This window comes from Carassius auratus, unplaced genomic scaffold (genome assembly GCF_003368295.1).
Source record: "Carassius auratus strain Wakin unplaced genomic scaffold, ASM336829v1 scaf_tig00021918, whole genome shotgun sequence".
Classification (NCBI taxonomy): domain Eukaryota; kingdom Metazoa; phylum Chordata; class Actinopteri; order Cypriniformes; family Cyprinidae; genus Carassius; species Carassius auratus.
Window position 1 is genome coordinate 104,584 of NW_020525144.1, and position 19,924 is coordinate 124,507.

At 37.1% G+C, this 19,924-nt stretch overlaps 2 protein-coding genes across 2 annotated transcripts; both read left to right on the top strand.

The window, feature by feature from the left end:
• The first annotated feature begins 974 nt into the window (after window positions 1–974).
• On the top strand, window positions 975–6,025 carry LOC113077168 (zinc finger protein 239-like). Its single transcript, XM_026249630.1, has 2 exons — window positions 975–1,032; window positions 5,185–6,025. Exons 1-2 carry the CDS (start codon window positions 975–977, stop codon window positions 5,994–5,996), a joined length of 870 nt encoding a protein of 289 aa, XP_026105415.1. The 3' UTR covers window positions 5,997–6,025.
• Window positions 6,026–10,601: 4,576 nt separating this feature from the next.
• LOC113077183 (zinc finger protein 239-like) lies at window positions 10,602–19,278 on the top strand. The gene is made up of 2 exons (XM_026249643.1): window positions 10,602–10,933; window positions 18,430–19,278. The coding sequence occupies exons 1-2, from the start codon at window positions 10,825–10,827 to the stop codon at window positions 19,077–19,079; spliced, it is 759 nt and encodes a 252-aa protein (XP_026105428.1). The 5' UTR covers window positions 10,602–10,824; the 3' UTR covers window positions 19,080–19,278.
• The last annotated feature ends 646 nt before the right edge of the window (window positions 19,279–19,924 follow it).

Below are 19,924 nucleotides of genomic sequence, written 5' to 3' on the forward strand. Positions count from 1 at the left end.
AACAAATGTTCTCTTTATTTTGTTCTGATTTTCACTTATGCAGTTTAATCTAAATTTCCCCTTTGTGCATAAGTGTAACAGGAAACAAGCCTCAAAACATGCTTGTAAACGAGAAGGCAGGCACTGCCATTGTAAACAGTGAAAATGTAGCTTATCAGTTTTCTAATAACTTCAAACTTACAGTGACAAAATGCACCTTCAAAATAAATTAAAATATAAGTAAAAAATAAAATTGTGTGTCCCTCTTTGATAAAAAAACTTTTGGTTAAATAAATGTAACCAAAATGACAAAATTAGATCTATTACAAAAATACATACTTGTCACAGTGGTATTCATAAAGTGCTAACAAAACTTTTAACTCATTAGCGTTAGCATTACAGAAAGGTCTGATTTACGCACTGTTACAACAGTCATTGTTTTTTTTTCTTTTAACATTTGACATTTGAGTTCATGATTTTAATGTTGGTGTTTTTTGTGGCACACTAGACAGACTGTTGATCTTTGAATAATCTCATCCTGGTCACCCTAACGCTAGTAAAGTATAACCACACTTAGGGGGGCAGGGGGGGGGGGGAGTCCGAGCCCGAGCCCACTCTGAACTACGGAAGCCTAAGGGGAGAGCCAGTGGTGAAAGTTAAAGAGTAAACTGATTTTCATTAAAAACAAATCGCCCTTAATGTCATATTCAAGTTAATAGATAAAATCGATTTATCGCCCAGCCCTAATACATCATTTATATTGTCCTGTGAAAACGATCTGCAGTATGTTGTATTAAAGCAGCTCCACACATGCTGCAAATCACCTTCAATTAAGACCCTCCTACAAGAATAGCATCATCATGAAGCTCCACCCACAGCAATTCACCATAAATACTGGAATATTCCCATCAGTTCACAAGTGAAGACGAGCATCGCATCATCCGGAAGGGCTGAAATCAGAAAATACTGAGTTTATTAAAGAGGAAAGAGAGAAGATGAGAGATCTAGAATCCTGCAGAATCAAACACACTGAAGATACTGAACAACAAACAGGTGGGTCTTTATTTTTCTTCCTTTTAATAATAGTGCTGATGATTATAGATTATAATTGTGTGTGTGTGTGTGTGTGTATGTGTTCATTCAGAAGTTACGATATGCGAAAAACGAATCAGTTCTGTGTAAGCCCATTGTCTGAAACTGTTCTTGGCGCTTGTTTTGAACGAGTGCAAGCAAGCTCCAAACGCATGCGAATTGTTTAAAACACCTGAATCTGCAAGATTTAGAAACAAGTGCAAACCATCAACTACGATCCGTTTCACCCCTTCAAGCGAGTGAACAATGCGAATCAAGTTAGGAATTTTACATCAAGATATTCAAGATCTGAACCTCAGATCTATCCAGTTTGGTTTCGTTCAACAAAATAAATGATTATTTTAAAAGATTGACTCAAAAGAATCATCTGTTCACAGGATCATGAACTTGTATTACCAAGTCAAAGATGATCCATCATTGAACATCATCTGTAAAGCACAGAAAGCGGTCGTTTGAGTTTATAAACTTCTATTTCATGCATGATTTGTATGGATCTGATAACTGAATGCAAAGTGTGAGTTCTAGGATAATGTTTGTGTCGTGATGAGCATGTATCGCTCACTAAGAGCCGCTAACAGATGCTGCATGCAGGTTTTTTTTTTGTTTGTTTCAACGGAGGATCAGTTGCTCTATTGAGAGTGAGGAGTCACGTGTGGATTTGGGATGGGTCTGAGCCGATCGGCCATGGTGGCAGGATACGCTATCTGTTGCCAGGGGCAATGCCTTCAGAACTTCACAGAGGCGCGACTAAACATTTCAGAGCGGTTTCATTTTTGCGCATTTATTTTGTCGGTGGAACAGATCGAGACGGATCTTCGAATACGCGAAAGAAAAGGAAGAAAGTAAAGTTCTTTTCACGCTGTTAATGGCTTTAATCTAACCAGGACATTTACATCTTGCGATCACACATTTAACTACCCTAGCTAATGCAGAACTGGTTTGTCCACTTTGCAGCCCCCAACACAAAAACCTGGTACAGTATGTGTCACTGGGTTAAAATCAAATAACTAAACATACACAGCTTTAGTCTACATCAAAACATGTTACAATCTAATGTTTACGAAACAGTCGCAGTTAATTACTTTGTCATTTTGGTCAAGAAGTGCATTCTAAATACAATGTAATTACAATACGCTAAAACGCATGTGAATAAACTTACTTTGGCCAGTACAACACTGTTTTCTTCACCTGCTTTAGATGGACCCAGCCACAGCAGAAAGCCTCGTAACTTTCCAAAGACTTGTGGCTTTTAAACTCCTGCATTGTGTAGTAACTTAAACCAAAAACAAGATCATTCCCAATGTCCATATGTGTGCATGGAGGTAAATGGTCCAGGTCTCTGTGCTGCTGCAGGGAGCTCGTATGGTTTGATATTTTGGATGCTTGAGAGCTTCTCCAAATACCACTGTTTTGCGCTTGGTGTAACATAAAAAAAACTGTATTCCATTGTTCCTATGTTGTCCATATGTGTCTTGAGAGGTACTGGAGCAGTTTTTAATGCAGCAGTAACTTCCAGTCATGGTAAAACAGTGCAGAATTGCAAGAACCTCCTTTACTACCGAGTTAACAACACATATCCTGCTAACATGGCAGAGACTGTGATTTCGAGGGAGGGGCTTTGTGCTATGACGACAACTCCTCATTCTCAATTGGTTAAAATTCCCAAACTGTATACATAAAAATTTTATCAATAAATGACATCAAAACAGGGGCGGATGCATTATGATGTGGTGGGCTGCTGTGGGCCAAGAAGTCCAGGGCCACTTTTTGGTCCCAGTCCGCCCCTGCTGCCATGTATCTGTTGCATTTGAGAAACTTCAAACGGCAAATTAAACTAAAGTGTAACAAAACAGTGCTTCTAGTTTGAGAGGCTTATCAGCTCGGATCAATAACTGAGCGCAGCTTGAATAAGTGCAAACATCAGCAATATCTGTTATAAAACAGATCAACCAGCGTTGATATAGAAAACCAGAAGTAGCTAATGCTAATAACATGTTGCTGTGACAGAAATAGTCATGTTATATCCTCATAAATTTCTGGGTTTGTAAAACCTTTTAAAAGAGAAACTCGTGCACTTTTTAGTGAGAACGCAAAAATCTAAACATTATTCAATTAAAGAGAAATAATAATAATGGGATAACCCATTATTTTGTGGTAGAAACACAATCATTTAAAATGAAAAAGACATCAAATAACCACGAAAACTAGTAGAAGGCAGCAGAGGAGAACTTATAGGCTTATTAATCATTCATTTATATCAGGTCAAATCAAATAATCAAGAAATACCATTTTGTAAACGTTGTGCACATTGTTTATGATGTAAGAAAAGTCACAAAATGCAATGAAAAACACAGACTGAATCACACATCAAGAGTGTTTCTGAATCACTGGAGCTGCTGGACAGTTCTGTATTTAATACTGTAGAAGAAGAATGACACACAGATGCACTTTTAGCTTGTGTGGAGCCCTGGATGAACCCTTCTGACTCCTCTAAATGAAAATCATTTTACATCAACTTTGACAAATTCAGCCAAATAATTTTTTTAAATACAATAATTAATGTAGTAGAACACCAAACTATGTTTAAGAATTTGGAGAGAAAATGTATGTTGTCCCATATTTAACAACGAATAAGCAAAATAGCATAGCATTATAATATTAGCCTATTTTTGGTGATCTTTTGCACCCCCACCCCCCTCAATTTTTATCTTTTTTTGACAAATAATTAAGTGTCAGTTGCACCATTAGATCTCTGCATGCTGCTTCATATTTGTTTTATTTTTACAGCATTGCGCATTATAACCAATCACACATGATTCTGTTGAGTTTATGTAGCCAATCAGAGGTGTTCAAATTACTCATCACTGAAACACCAGATTTTTGTTCATTGAATGGTAGTCTGCACTCTCTTGTTGAATTTACTCATCATAAAAATATAAGTGCAGATGTACGTGCAATAGAAAATATACAGTCATACAGTGTAGACCGCTGATTATAATAAGAATTCCCTTTCAAGAGAACTTTGAACTGCGTCCTCTAGCTCCATTGTTTGGACACAAGCTTCAGATGAAGAAGAGAATGATGTGTTCTTCTGGTGCCTGATTATATTTGCGCCGTTAGTGACGTCGTCGGCCAACAAGATTGTGTTTTTTCAATATATGCTTCAGACACGGGTCACCACGAGGTGTTCCCCATAGGGCTCCCTAGAGGATGCAGTGTCTCGTTCCCTACTCAGGGATCCATGGTTACATTCGTATCCTGAGACGTTTTTTGAGAGTGCTTTATGTGCAGTAGACCAAAGCCTCTCATGTTCTTTGATCATATGAAGATTTGCTCACTTTTATTCACTGTTTCAATAACTGTTGGAATGAAAGGGTAAAGTTTTATATGAATTGGGATCACATTAAATACAAATTCAGTCGTATTAAAGTATTTTAATCACATGACACCTAGGTACTTGCCTAAAAAGACAGTCTTGTTAAGAGTGTAGTTATTTGAAGGGGTAACATTAGGCTACTTTAGTCTTAACCTGGAGCTGCTATTACTTCAGGAAAATTGACATGATATTCGGCACAAACAAGCGATAAAAACCCAATTACGCATTCATTCAGTCAGTCAGTGCAGGCGTCCTGTGCTGTCCCTGGCAAGATGGCCTAAATCTGCCAGTGACTGCACATTTAATTTCCATGTTAAAATTTGAATTTGTATGTTAATGTTGTTCATAAAAGTACATGCTTTACTGTTAATTGTGCCTTACCAAGAAATAAATCTGTAATATTATTAGTAACTGCACATCTGGATGTAAAACAAACCTGCTTCTGCCGTCACCATCTGTTGAACTTATTGGGTCTGGTGCTACTGCTAACATGTGTTCGTCTGGAGCCCTGAAAGAGACACTTTCACTGAACTGAGCTTTTATTTATTTTACTTATTTTATAAATAATTTCATGATCATTTTTGCAGTGGATCAAACATATTTTATAGTTCTTATAGAAACGTGGATTTTTTTGTCTAATAATGTTTTAAAAATAAGATTACCTCATTCATAGAAAAAATCAAGGGAAGTATGATTTATAAAAATAATAACCTTAAATGTTTTTTTTTTTTTTTTAGAGTTGATCGAAGAAAATGAAGAGAATGAAGAATTTAGTGAATCTGAGGGGGGAAATCAGGCTATAACCATAGGAAAACCTTTGAGTTGGTCTCAGACCAAACAGAAAGATTTAATTAAAAGAACAGCAAAGAAATCTTTCCCATGCACTGAGTGTGGAAGGATTTTGAAAAGAAAAAATAGTCTTGAGCGTCACATGAGAGTTCATACCGGAGAGAAACCATTCATTTGTGATCAGTGCGGGAAGAGTTACAAACAGTCATCAAATCTTAAGGAACACATGAACATCCACACTGGAGAGAAACCATACAAGTGTTCACACTGTGACAAGAGATTCATTCGGTCAGGAGACCTAAGAACACATGAGAGGATTCACACTAGAGACAAACTGTACACATGTGATCAATGCAGCAAAACATTTTTGATTGCTTCATACCTGAGAAAACACCTGAGAGTTCATACAAAGGAGAAGCCACATTCATGTTGTTTGTGTGGAAAGAGTTTTTCAAGTTTACAAAGTTTGAGAGCACATCGGAAAACACACACTGGTGAGAGAGAGTACAAGTGTTTTGAGTGTGAAAAGACTTTTATTTTAGCAAGCAGTTTAAAACAGCACGAGAGGATTCACACTGGAGAGAAACCTTACAAGTGTTCACACTGTGGCAAGAGATTCAGTGATTCATCAAGTCTGAAAACACATGAGAGGATCCACACTGGAGAGAAACCGTATCACTGCACTGCATGTGGGAAGAGTTTCGGACATTCATCTGCTCTACACAGACATACAAAAAACATTCACAGTGAGAAACAGTAAGAAAATGCCTTGAGCAGACGGAATCTGTTTATCGCATGAATGCAGTGATCTTGTCATTGCAATACGTTTTCTCTCACAAAATGCTTTCACCATAACTAACAGCAAACATAACATCGACATGAATACAGTAAGAGCTTCGTTGTGCAGCATAATACGGGGAGTCAGAGACGTTCGGATCCATGTGCAGTACTTTTATTTACAGAGTAGTCAAACAGGCAATGATCAGATAACAGCGTCAGGTATGCAGGGGACATCCAAAATCAGAAACAGTACCAGACAAAGGTCGGGGCAGGTGGCAGAGAATCAAAGGCCATATACACAATCCAAAGTCAAACACGGAAGGAACAAACAAAGGGAAACCGCTCGGAAATGCCAAAAAGAACTAAACAAGACTTTGCAGTAAGTGAAAGTCCAAACACAGTTTATATAGGGGAGTGGTAATGGGGAACACCTGGTTGTGATTAGCCATATGCATGGGATTATGGGAAATGGAGTTGGGAAATACAAGATGCCAGAGTCTTGAGTGGAGTGCCCTCTGTAGGAGTTCATGGGCACTCCAGCTGATGATCGTGACGCATAACAGCATTATTCATTATAACGTCAGTTTGGGCAAGTGTGCAGATATACTCGCGATGTGTGATTGACAGCTATAAAGGGAGCTTCTTTGCTCTTTGTAGTTTAATGACAATTTAAATAACAGATTTGTTTCATGCTATGCTATTAAGAAAAACAATGTGAAGTTGATTGTTTAGCCACTGGCTTGAGTCACTGATGCATAAACTGTATTAAATGATTTGGAAATAAAGTCTGTGTGAACTTGAATAATAAGCTTCACATCAGAAATCACTAATCAGTCAATCCCGTCTGAGCTCTCATTTTCTGAAAGGCACAGCAGGACACCCAGGGCTTGGTTTACACCTATCGAAATTTCTAGCCACTGTGGGACCATATGCAGGCTATGGGAACTCATATTAATATTAAAAATGTCATGTCATGGGACCTTTAATGTTCAAATGTTTATATGTTCCAATGGGTAATTTTGTATATTTTACATCATATACAGTGACTTAAATAAGTCTTTTACATATAAGATAATACTGTAACATAAATACTCTATAGGTGATATCATTTTTTTTTTAACTATGTGTTTACACACATTTTATATTATGAAGCAATGTGGAATCAACTGTAGAAATTACAGACATGGACAAAAGTTAAGACTGTTCTTTAACCTTTGCCTATGACTGTAATGCTGTAAGAACCCAGAACCATGTTGTCGATAAATACTACAACAACATTATTGCAATAGCCATTAGAAGTTTAAAAAATATGCATAAAGAAATTTTCACAACAGGATGTACCGGTTATAACTTGTTGCTCATCTGTTTTAAGGTCCCCGTGTTTATATAGCTTTGCCGTCATGCTCTGTATATACAAGGACACACAATACAAGATGGTGATGTTAGACAAACACTGTTCCAACTTCATAAAACTATCGATGAGCGGCACTTCATTTATTACAAGTCAGTGGTTCTCAAACTTTTTAGAGGGGCGTCTCCCCGAGGCATTTAACATTCTTCTGCATACCCCCTCTCATCCACTTGGACTGCAGGTGACCCTTCTCCATTAAGGGACAAAATTTGCCCCTTAAATCAAGTGCATTTTTGCCTTTATAAAATGAATAATGCTTTTAATAAAAAAAATTTAAATAGAGAGTAATTATTTTAAATATTAAATTAAAAACAGCCAGTAGGTGGCAGTAAGTCGATGTCTTTATGAGTGAGCCATCGATTCATTCATTAGAAACTAATTGTATTTATGAATGAATCATTGACTCTCACAATTCGTTCATGAAACAGAGCTGTGTTGGAGATGCACAATAGTTCTGCTGTGGCTTTTGTTGGAACAATTATTTCACTGCAAAATAGAGTAAAAAATACTGACAATAGCCTACTGTTCAAAATGAGCATCACTTAATATTACCCTTTCATTTATTGAAAATTTTCAGTTAATAAACTGATTTATTAAAAGCAATGTCACACTTGCAATCGTGTGGATATTGGGGAAACATTGTATTCTTGCTCGTATAATATATGAACAACATTAAAAACAAGGACTCACACAAGGTATGTTTTTATATCGAAGAGAGTTTGAATCTTAAGTCGATCGATGCACAGTCTATGCTCGTTTTCTTTGCTCCACTGCCGCCATTTTGTGGCTCCAAGGCTGTGTCCGACACTGTATCGCGTACAATGTGAGTAGGTACTACATTTAAATTAGAATGCACTTCACGACCGTTTAAAAAGTATGTTCTCTATAATATGAATACGGGTAGTATGAATAGAGTCCGGACGTACTACATGCACCATATTAGAAATGTCACGTGACATAAGCTATCATAACAGCGAAAATTGAAAGAGCCCATTCCACTGACTGCACCAACTGCAAGCGATGTTTTTAGTTCTACTTTCTGCCTTCATCACCGTTTTTACATTGTTCGAGCTCAGAATCCAGAGGAGGCGTCGGGAACTTTTACGGAATTTCTCAAATAACGTAAGTATCATAATTTATTTAGCTAATAAATTTTACCTCAGAAAAACACACAAACCTGTGAACGATGACAGATGTTGATTTTTGGCAAGGAAAAGGTAATTTATTTGCTTGTGCTATTACCATTGATGAATAAACATGAATTAATCAATAGAGAACGTTACATATGTTACTTATGTGTGTATCTCTATTGATTCATTCATTGATGGTAATAGCACACGCAGTGTGCCTGTGTATATATATATATATATATATATATATATATATATATAGTACAGCTTGTGAAATTACCATCAATGAATGAATCGATAAAGATACATTTTTATTTAATTTTACTGGCATATTTATAATACTAGGAGAAAATTTCAATTGACACTTAGAGGCTTTTACATCTGATGTCTTCATTATATATATATATATATATATTCAAATACATCATGCATAAGAAACGGATCGTATATATATATAAATACAGACATACTATATTTACAAATAAGCCAACACAAGAAACAAGTATCTTGTTAATTAAAGTTGTATTCTAAAATTAAGCTATATACATGCCTACAGATTGCGAGCCCTACAATCTACTGCCACCTGAATGCTGCTGTGCCAATTCTTCGGCTGTATTTTGAAGATGGAGCTGACCTCCGCCCCAAACTCCGACTTTCACGGCAGTCCATCCAATCCTTGATTGCTGCAGTGAAACCTGAATGCAACCATGGCTGGGAAAAGGACATTGAGGTGCTGGTATTCTTGTACTGGCTGGCCCATGCAGCATCATACCGGTTAGTGTCACTCGCCTTTGACATCCTGAAGTCTACTGTGCACGACATTTGTGCACAGAATGAGCAAGGCAGTCATCAGGGGATTTTGAAGCAGCTCATCGCTTTCCCCAGCCTCCCTCTCCTCCATCTCTCGGATCAGCTCCTCAAAATTTTTCCTTTTCCTCACTGAGGATGGAGAGGTAACAGCAAGATCCGGGCCAGATGAGGCAATAAGGGTGGGTGGTGTGATGGAAGGTCCCCTTATTGCCTCATCCATGGCAGAATACCATTTCCAGGATGCTGCTTTTGTTAACTGTCACCTGTCCCCTCTGTGGGATGCCTACATTTACTTCACTATATTACAATCAAATCTAATCTAATCTTGACAAACTATGTATCGTTGGAAAGGTAAGACTCCCATAAGACATAAGACTCCCAAATATATATTTTACCAATGTTTTTTTTAATCAAAATTATGTAGGAAAAGTAATAGATTAATTTATGACAAGAATGCACCCTCAGGTTTTGGAGTTTTGACCTTTGTTTTAAAAAAAAAAAAGACTTCTTTGTTGACTTTTTCTCTATCACATTTTTGAAATCATTATATCACAAGTTATATATCGACTGAAAACTTAAAATCTCAAAATTCATCCTTTAAAACCCATTTTAAAATCAGACATTGCATTACCATGTAAATGGTACATCAATATCATGTAACTAAATATTTTCATTCATGAATTATAAAAATGTAAGTTTGGATCAAAGTCTATCAAAGTCTACAAAGTCTATGTTCAAAAATGTGAGTGACAGTTAAGGGGTTAAAAGGTTCTCCCATTTTTCTTTTTATCTGAAGAGCAGACATTTTGCCCTCTAGCCTCGGCTCTGTGATAAATTCTGCAATAAATGCACAGAAATCAAGCATAAAAGGAATGCAGTAAGAGCTCGAGTATAAATTTTTACTTCTACAACTAACATACCATTGAATCTACACTAGAATAAATTAACATATTACATTTGACATTTACATTTATAATGACTTAAAAGCTAAGAATTCTGGATTCGGTGGAATGGCCCTTAACCATTAGTACTGATTTTAAGTAAAAATATTTGACTTTTGTCCTTTTTGTCTACCAATCCTCATTCAGGAAGGCTGTTGGTGTTGATCAACGTGAGTGAGTCCATGTTTATCATTTATTTGTGCAGATTGATCGTACCCTCTCGCTGCTTCACTCCAGTCCAGCGGGTGGCGCTAAAACACATCCGTTCGCCAAACACCAGTAAACCTCAGAGGAAGAAGATTTGTTTCACCGCGCTCTCTGTTGTTTTGTTGTTATGCTGGGTGAAACAAACGTCTAAAAATAATTGTTTCTCTAAATAGACAATACTGTACAGTTTTTGAGTTAGGTCAGTAAATACCTGTAATATTATCATCCTCACAGTCGTGACTAAGTGTTGAATCAAGCAGGAATATATGGAGGAGTTTATCATCTGAACTGAGATCTGCTGCTGTGAACATGATGTTTGTTAAAGAGGAGAGAGAAGAGGACAAGAGTGAACCAGAAACCTGGAGAATAAAACAAGAGGAATCAGAAACCTGGAGGATAAAACAAGAGGAACAAGGAGGTTGGTGTTTTTATTCTTCATTCAACTTTAATGAGTATTTGTGGTACATCTACAGGTTTTTTATTTTAAAACAAGATTGTCTTAAATCAATGTTTCAAAGTTATTTTTGGAAATTAGGACCCTTTGATTTCCGTGATGCCGAAATCGCGATATGGATTAATATCTGTAAACATTAAGCCGGTAAAGTCTATTTAAATATGAATGCATGCTCTGTGAATCTGTGTTAATGAATGACGCAGAAGCGTGACTTTACACACACTGAAACACACGTCCCTCTCGGTGATTTCAGTTTGTGTTGTCTCACTAAATAGGAATGTTAACACATGGACAACATCTCCAGAACTGCTCTGAGAGTCACTTCATGAACATTTAACCGTTTGATTTGAGTAAAACTAGCGTCATATCACATAGACCTATAAAGGTACTTCAACCCATCAAATTAAAAGTCTGGTTTAATTTAAAGACAAGTATTTGCCATTTGTACTATTACTATTGTTCAGCAGAATGTAGCTATATATATATATATATATATATATATATATATATATATATATATATTGGAACCAGAGGGGCGTAAGTGGCATTTGACAAACTTTACAGGAGAGCCAAAACAAAATTTTGACCACACTTCAATCAACTGTATTTATTAACCTTCAACCACAACATTGCAACCACATACATACTTATACGAGTAAGTTATTAAGTGAATATATTATGGCATATTAACACAATGAACATATTATAAAACCTTGCAAAATCTTGAAAATATGGCAAGAACATCAAATATGCCTTTTTGGCACCAAACATTTCCAATTCTTCTGAGGAAAAATAGGGCGTATCTGCTGATCAATGCAGAAAATGGTAAAAACATAGGTTAAAAATAATCTAACTTCATAACTTTTCATTTTATTTAAAATACTGTATACATAGTCATTTAATTTCATTTCAAACTGTTTAACATTTAATTTCTAACCGTTTAATTTCAGTTCTCATTTCTGAGTCCACATTCATGTCAAACAGTTTAACATTTAATTTCAAACAGTTTCATTTCTAATTTTATTCATGAATTCACATTAATGCGTTTAATTTAAAACATTTCTCTTGTTTATTACACATTTCACTTTTAGTTCACTTTAGTTGAACTAAAAAGTTCACTCACTGCCCACTGTCAGAGTGTTAGAGGTATGGCAGCCTGCAGACCGTGCAAATTTCTCTGACACGTCTAGGGTCTTCAAAAAAAAGTCATTGCATACCCTAATCTGTCTTCTCTCTGAGGTTAAATAATACTCAAATGTATGATTTCTTCTTGAGATTGTTTCCCTGTTTATTTTCTCTCTTTTGACAACATGATTGACAATAAAGTCTCTCTGCCTCGCTGCATCTCCCAATAATATTCAAATATTTTTCCCTCACTTCCTCAGGGAAGTTTTCATTGCATTTGTGGCAACAGGAGGCACAGTTCTTCTCCCTCATCCTCCTTCTTGGGACCTGAATGTCATGTGAATTCATGTAGCTTTGGCCAGAATTTCTTAACCTCTTGGGTTTGTTCTTTTTCTCGTTCTTTGTGTGTTGGCATCCTCCTCCTTTCCATTGTCTGCCTCTCCCTCCTGAACAAATTCAAGCACAATAACTGTCTCACTCCCTAGAGCTTCTTCTGTCTCTGTGTGTCCCTCATCAATTGCATGCTCTTTCTGTCTGTCTGTCTCTCTCCCTCCATCTTGTGCTGTTTCTATGTGCATGTGTCTCTTCCAATCTCCTCATCTCTCTCCCTCATCTCATGTGGTTGTGTCCCTAAACGATTAATCATTAATATTTACCATTATCCTATATTGGTAGTACTGTCTATAAAATATGAGATCTATATATATATAGGCCTACTGAGCCTGGCTGGGCCTGAAACAGATTCTTGATAACAGATAACATACCATTATCCTACATGAACTGAATGATTAAGGGTTAAATTAGGTTATGCTTAATGTTCAAAAAGTGCAAGTCAGAACTCACTTTCTCCATCTTGTGCTGTCTCCATGTTTCCCTTAAGCCGATCTCTCTCCCTCACCTCATTCGGCTCTGTCCCTTTATGATTTACATACAGTATGTATTAATATCCTACATGAATTCCCTGAATCTATTAGTTCAGGCTTAGAGTTAAGTTGACTGTGAATGTTTAAAAGAATATTCGGTAACACTTTATAATAACTGCACACTATTAATCATTAATAGTGATTAATGACAAGGCATAACTAGTACAAGGCATAACTAGTCCTCACTTTAGATGAGCTCACAAAAATAGTTGACCACTACTAAATGCTTTATAACTACCTGAATTAACCCTTAATTACAGTAGAAATACATAAATCATTATTAACACATCAAGCAACTATTACTATATGTCTGAATAATAATATGTATGAATGTACATTTAAATAGTTTATTAATCATTTACTTACAATTTCTAAGTGATCTTATCTGACAACTAAACAATTGGTGTTTAAATAATGCTATACTTCATTTAGAAATTATAAATTGATCATTAATAAAGTGTGAAAATACATTTATTAAACACATTATAGATATGCTTGTAAATCAAGTATAAAGTGTTACCTAATAGTCTATGCCAGAATATTAGGCTACTTTAAATCACAGTTAGCCAGGTTAGACCAAGACAAAGGTATTAGCATGCTAGGCTAGGAAGGCTAGACTATCAATGTGAAAGTGAAAAGTGACGTGACATTCAGCCAAGTATGGTGACCCATCCGAAGTGCACACACACACACACTGTGAACACACACCCGAAGCAGTGGGCAGCCATTTATGCTGCGGCGTCCGGGGAGCAGTTGGGGGTTCGATGCCTTGCTCAAGGGCACCTAAGTCGTGGTATTGAAGGTGGAGAGAGAACTGTACATGCACTCCCCCCACCTACAATTCCTGCCAGCCCGGGACTCGAACTCACGACCTTTCAATCGCGAGTCTGACTCTCTAACCATTAGGCCACGACTTCCCCCTAAATGCATGTGTCTTACCTCCAACACTCAAGTGAGGAGCAGCATACAAAAACATCTCTTCATCTGTCACTTCTTAACAAGATTCATCCGTTTGCTTCATTATATTCATCAAAATTTGTTCTGCCTCAGACAGTTCCATGTGTGCAGCATGTGTGTCAGCCATTTTAGCTAGTGCTGTTTAGGGGCACCACCCACTTACGTCCTTCTGGCTCTGAAAAATACTGTAGGCTCTTGTATTGTTCAGAGCTAGAAGGGTGTAAGTGGACTTGCGCCCTTCTGGCTCCAAACAATGTGTAGGCCATACATGTATTTTTTGGAGCCAAAAGGGCGTAAGTGGACATACGCCCCTCTGGCTCCAAGCAATGCTCAGACTTTTGTGTTAGGTCTTTGTTGTTTTGTTGCTTTATTCAATACAGGTTGATTTCTGATGCGTCTTTTTGACACAACTAGATAGAGCTCATCAAGACCTTTAATTTGATATATAGAACTCATTTTCGCCCCAAAATGCCACTTACGCCCCTCTGGTTCCAAGCCCTCGATATATACATACATACATACATATATACATACATACGTACGTATATATATATATATATATATATATATATATATATATATATATATATATATATATATATATAGGCTTTAACGTGCTGTGTTAACGCGAGACTCTTATCGGGCGCTTAAAAAAAAAAATATCGCCGTTAATCTAATCTCAAAGTTAGGTTGGGAGCTGGGTCTATACAATGCAAGCTATGATGACTTTCACCTTTGATATTTTATATAACAGACTGGCTGAAGCTAGCCTAAAAAGATGCTCAGGACAGTTGACGGGCCACTGTTTCTTTTCGAAAGCTTATCTTTTTCACGTGTTGTTAAGCCTTACCGCTTGTCGATTTAAACATTAAAGCATCCAAACACAAGACACGGAAAAGCTGAACAGAGTAGCTGGTTACTCGCGTGCCGTGTTAGGTGCGCACAAGAGAGATCGAAAGCCGTGTATCAAGGACAGCGACACTGAACCGAGCTCTCTTCTGCGAAGTTCTCCTCAAAATCCCTCCTGCACCTGAACGAACAAATACAAATCGCAGTTTGAAACAAACAAAAAGATGTGAAAGAGCCCAATTTGAGCCCACCATTGGTGCCTTTCGCCGGCCCCTACCCCAGAACAGCCATTGTCCAATCACACATCATAGCAACCGTTACTACGGACAAACATCGACTCCAAGCAAGATGGTGAAGCGGTGCGCCCACGGTGTTTGTAAATCGGACACTATATACCCCGAGAGATTGTCTGGAGGAGTTGTGTTCTTTCCATTCCCAAAGCCGAAAACACAACGTCAGCGATGCCTACAATAGATAAAACAGTGTGGACGGCCCCACTCCCAGTTAAATGCGTCGAACATTACAGATAAAAAAAAAAAATGGATATCTGAATGCCTTATATTTTATTTTATGAATTTCATTTTATTATTTTATCTGTTATTCACCTTTTAAGCCAAAGCTATTTTCTATTTGTGTATTCTGTTCATCAAAAATAGAAATAAAACATTCTGATCCTGATTCTCAAAACAACAGAGAAATGTTAGTTAGCTTTGAATGGCTTTGACACACATGTAGGTTTAACTAGCTAACATACCCTTGTATTTGAACAAAATCGCTACTCGCAATAGACAATAATAGACCATAACATATGAAAGAGAACTATCCCGGCAGTGCAAGAGCATGACTGGTCCACAAGGCGGTGCTGGTTGCATTTGAGGTACAGGTCATGGGGTTTCTCAGATTTCGCTTAAGACCGGTAAGCATTAGCATCGATAGTAGTCGTGTCTCCTTCGTTGCGTATTTTTATATTTTGAATGTATCCCTACACTGCATACTGTAACCCCTTTTGCCTCGATCTGGAGGATATCGCGGAGGTATTGCTCCAAAAAAGGTCACTGACACGCACTGATATACCCCTTCCCTTCATGGTCGCGCTGGTCGTGTTTGACCATTTGTTTGTCGGAGGTAGCAACAGTAACTAAGGGGGGCGGGGCTCGGCAAAAGGCTAATTCAGTACTCACGGTGTTCTGTTGTTCAGGGCTCACGCTGAGAAAGGTGTCCTGAGACGCTAAAAATAAGCGTTTTCAAGTGTTTTGGTCAAAACACTTGAACATTGAATTTGCTTATTTTTGCTCTAGTGCCGACAAATACATACGAAATATGTCAAAATATCCACCTTGGAAATTATGCTCGAAAAAACAGTCAGTTATTTCTTAAGTGAAAGTAAACATTTGAGGAAAAAAATGGGATGTGTATTATACTGGATGCGCTCATCGTCTCTTAAAGTGACCGCGCCTAATTTAGCTACTGGCTGCTGTAATGTTAATCCAAGACAATGAAAATGAAAATCACTTACTGCTTTTGACTGCATTACTTTGTAGTTTTAACAGTCAAACCAAAAATTATTCAGACACCAGATATATATTTTTTTGATATATATATATATATATATAGCAAAACTGTAATAATGTGAGAAATGTTGAAGGTGTCTGAATAAATGTAGGTTTGATTGTATATTTCATTTTTACATTGAAGATTATCCAGTGCAATTCTACATTTAATTATTTGGTTTCTGTACCTTGACACCTACAAACTTAAACTTTGTGTAAATAGCACAAATAAATAAAAATAAACAAACATACAAATTAAACAATTTCAAACAGGTCCCACTGGTTCAACCTTCACCGGGGCCCCGCTGACCCCAGCTACGGCCCTGCTCATGCCTGTTTCACACATACTCCGTCTGCAGTGCGTATGCAGTCCGTGTGCGTTATGTATGTGGTGCAGCACGGACTCGATGTGCTTTCACACAGGACGCATTTGCGTTAACATTGGTGCATAAAAAAATATTTGACGCATACACACTGCAGACGGAGTATGTGTGAAACAGGTGTACGGTTGTTTGCACCTTGTGTAATGGGGAATTAATTTACAGCTTTTTCTAGCACTTTGTGACGCATTTTGGAAACAGGAGATGAGCCTCTTTTCTAATGCACCATCTAGCTTGATAAACCCCTTCTCAAAGACTTACTGTTTGTCAATTTTATTTGGGTAACACACATATTCTGAATCGGCAGAATTCGAATGAGCCATTTTAATCTAGATTAATCTAGATTCATTTCAAGATCACAGTGAGATTAATCTAGATTAAAAAAATAATCTATGCCCACCTCTAATATATATGTATATATATTAGTGGTGGGCATAGATTAATCTACATTAAAATGGCTCATTCGAATTGCCGTAGCTGGGGTCAGCGGGGACCCGGTGAAGGTTGTACCAGTGGGCCCTGTTTGAAATTGTTTAATTTGTATGTTCGTTTATTTTTATTTATTTGTGCCATTTACACAATTATTTTTATTTTTTTCACGTTTGTAGGTGTCAAGGTACAGAAATACTGGATAGTCTTCAATGTAAGAATGAAATATACAATCAAACCTACATTTATTCAGGCACCTTTTTGCTATATATATCAAAAATTATATCTGGTGTCTGAATAATTTTTGGTTTGACTGTTGAAGCTACAAAGTAATTCAGTCAAGAGCAGTGAGTGATTTTCTGTCTTGGATTAACATTACAGCAGCCAGTAGCTAAATTAGGCGCGGTCACTTTAAGAGATGATGAACACATCCAATATAATACACATCCCATTTTTTTACTTTCACTTAAGAAATAACTGACAGTTTTTTCGAGCATAATTTCCAAGGTGGATATTTTGACACATTTTGTATGTATTTGTCAGCGCAAGAGCAAAAATAAGCAAATTCGATGTTCAAGTGTTTTGAGACACCTTTCTCTGCGTGAGCCCTGAACACCAGAACACCGCGAGTACTGAATTGGGCTCTTTCACATCTTTTTGTTTGTTCAAACTGTGATTTGTATTTGTTCGTTCAGGTGCAGGAGGGACTTCGAGGAGAACATTGCAGAAGAGAGCTCGGTTCAGTGTCGATGTCCGTGATACGCAGCTCTCGATCTCTCTCTCCTGTGCACCGAACAGTAACCAGCTAATGCAAGCTTGGATCGCTTTCTCCTCCCGCAGCATCTCATTCTGTTTCCTCCACTGTTTTTAATGCATTTTGTCCATAGAAAGGCATAATTTAGTGATGTAATTTGACACGACCGGCTGAAGTTGGACGTGCGGGCAGACCCGGCTAATTGATAACAAGAATCGTGGATAATCGATTTTATCGATAAGTTGTTGCACACCTAAAATGAATGTATGTTAGATAATTTTGTTCTTGATCAAAAATATTTAATAGTTCTCCCTATAGAAACGTGATTTGTGTCTATAATATTTACAAATACAATACAGCTACAATTTCAGAGAGACATAATCTATAAAAATGGATCAAAAAGATATGTATACATCAGGGTTCATTTTTATCACCTTTCACTTTTCTCTGTTTTTGACTAACTGAAAATAAAACATTTTTACTTTTATTTCAGAGTTAAATGAAGATAATGGGGAGAATGAAGAATTGAGTGAAGATAAGGAGAGAAATCATGTCAAACGTAGAGAAAAACCCATGAGGTCTTCTCAAACCAAACAGAAAGATTTAAAGAAAAGAAGAGCCAAGAAATCTTTCAGCTGCACTCAGTGTGGAAAGAGTTTCACACGCAAACTAAGTGTTGATGTTCACAAGAGAGTTCATACTGGAGAGAAACCATTCACTTGTGATCAATGTGGGAAGAGTTTTAAACAATTGTTCAGCTTAAAGAGACACGTGCACATCCACACTAGAGAGAAACTGTACTCATGTGATCAGTGCGGCAAAAGATATTTCAGAGCTTCAGACCTGAAGATACACCTGAGAGCTCATGTAAAGAAGGAGCAACATTCATGTCATTTGTGCGGCAAGAGTTTTTCATGTTTAAAAAGTTTGAAAGTACATCAGAAAACACACACTGGTGTGAGAGAGTACACGTGTTTTGAGTGTGAAAAGACTTTTATTACAACGGGCAATTTGAAACGGCACCAGAGGATCCACTCTGGAGAGAAACCTCACAAGTGTTCACACTGTGACAAGAGATTCAATCAGTCATCACATCTGAAAAAACATGAGAGGATCCACACTGGAGAGAAACCGTATCACTGACTGTGGGAAGTGTTTCAATAATTCATATGCTCTTCAAAGTCATACAAAAAACAATCACAATGAGTAGATCATCTTCAGATCCAGCACATTCAGATCTGATTCTGTCTCCTTAACAACTCCTTCTCAAATGTAATTTATTATTTTATCTGGGTCATGAACGATGCCACATTAATAAATGAATCCCTTTTTGAGTATATTCTGTTCAAGAAGCCTGTATGCATTTGTTCATGAATCACTTTGAATGATTTGTTCAGTTCCTGTATGCAGTGAATCGACTGAATGGGATTCTCATTCATACCTGGAAATTTAAGAACAAGGAGAACATAAAGACATTCAGACAATTGAAGCCAAATCTGCAAATTCTGCTGTTGGTTTGCAAACAATTAATCAATTACCGATTAATTGTCAATAAGAGATTGATCGATAAAGGCTGTCGATGGTCGGTTAACGGATGTGATGTTGGGCTGTGTGTGGTTCATGAGCTGAACACGTGTGAGCGGGTATAAAAGCATCATCATTCAGTCACAGTGTACTAATTAAACTTTTAATGTGATTTAAACTTTAAAAGTACATTAAAATAGAAACATCACAAAAGTTCAACATGAAAAGCAATAGAAATGTAGTAACTAAGTCATTTCATCAGATAACTGCACTCTACAGGGCTGCGGGACACAGGACAGATAGTCTATTCATTCCTACAACTTGTTAATTCGTTCCTACGTCTTACTAATTTGTGGCAATTGTCCATGTTTCGTTAATTTTGTTCCCTAAATAACCCATGATTTAACTGAAATAAGGGAACAAATTAATAAATCAAATGGATTCTTAATTCATTAAATCTTTAA

Bases quoted from the DNA above. Each gene is read 5' to 3' on its own strand.
- LOC113077168 (XM_026249630.1), top strand. From the start codon at position 975: ATGAGAGATCTAGAATCCTGCAGAATCAAACACACTGAAGATACTGAA. The intron at 1,033-5,184 runs GTGGGTCTTTAT...TTTTTTTTTTAG, and splicing joins AGATACTGAACAACAAACAG to AGTTGATCGAAGAAAATGAA.
- LOC113077183 (XM_026249643.1), top strand. From the start codon at position 10,825: ATGATGTTTGTTAAAGAGGAGAGAGAAGAGGACAAGAGTGAACCAGAA. The intron at 10,934-18,429 runs GTTGGTGTTTTT...CTTTTATTTCAG, and splicing joins AAAACAAGAGGAACAAGGAG to AGTTAAATGAAGATAATGGG.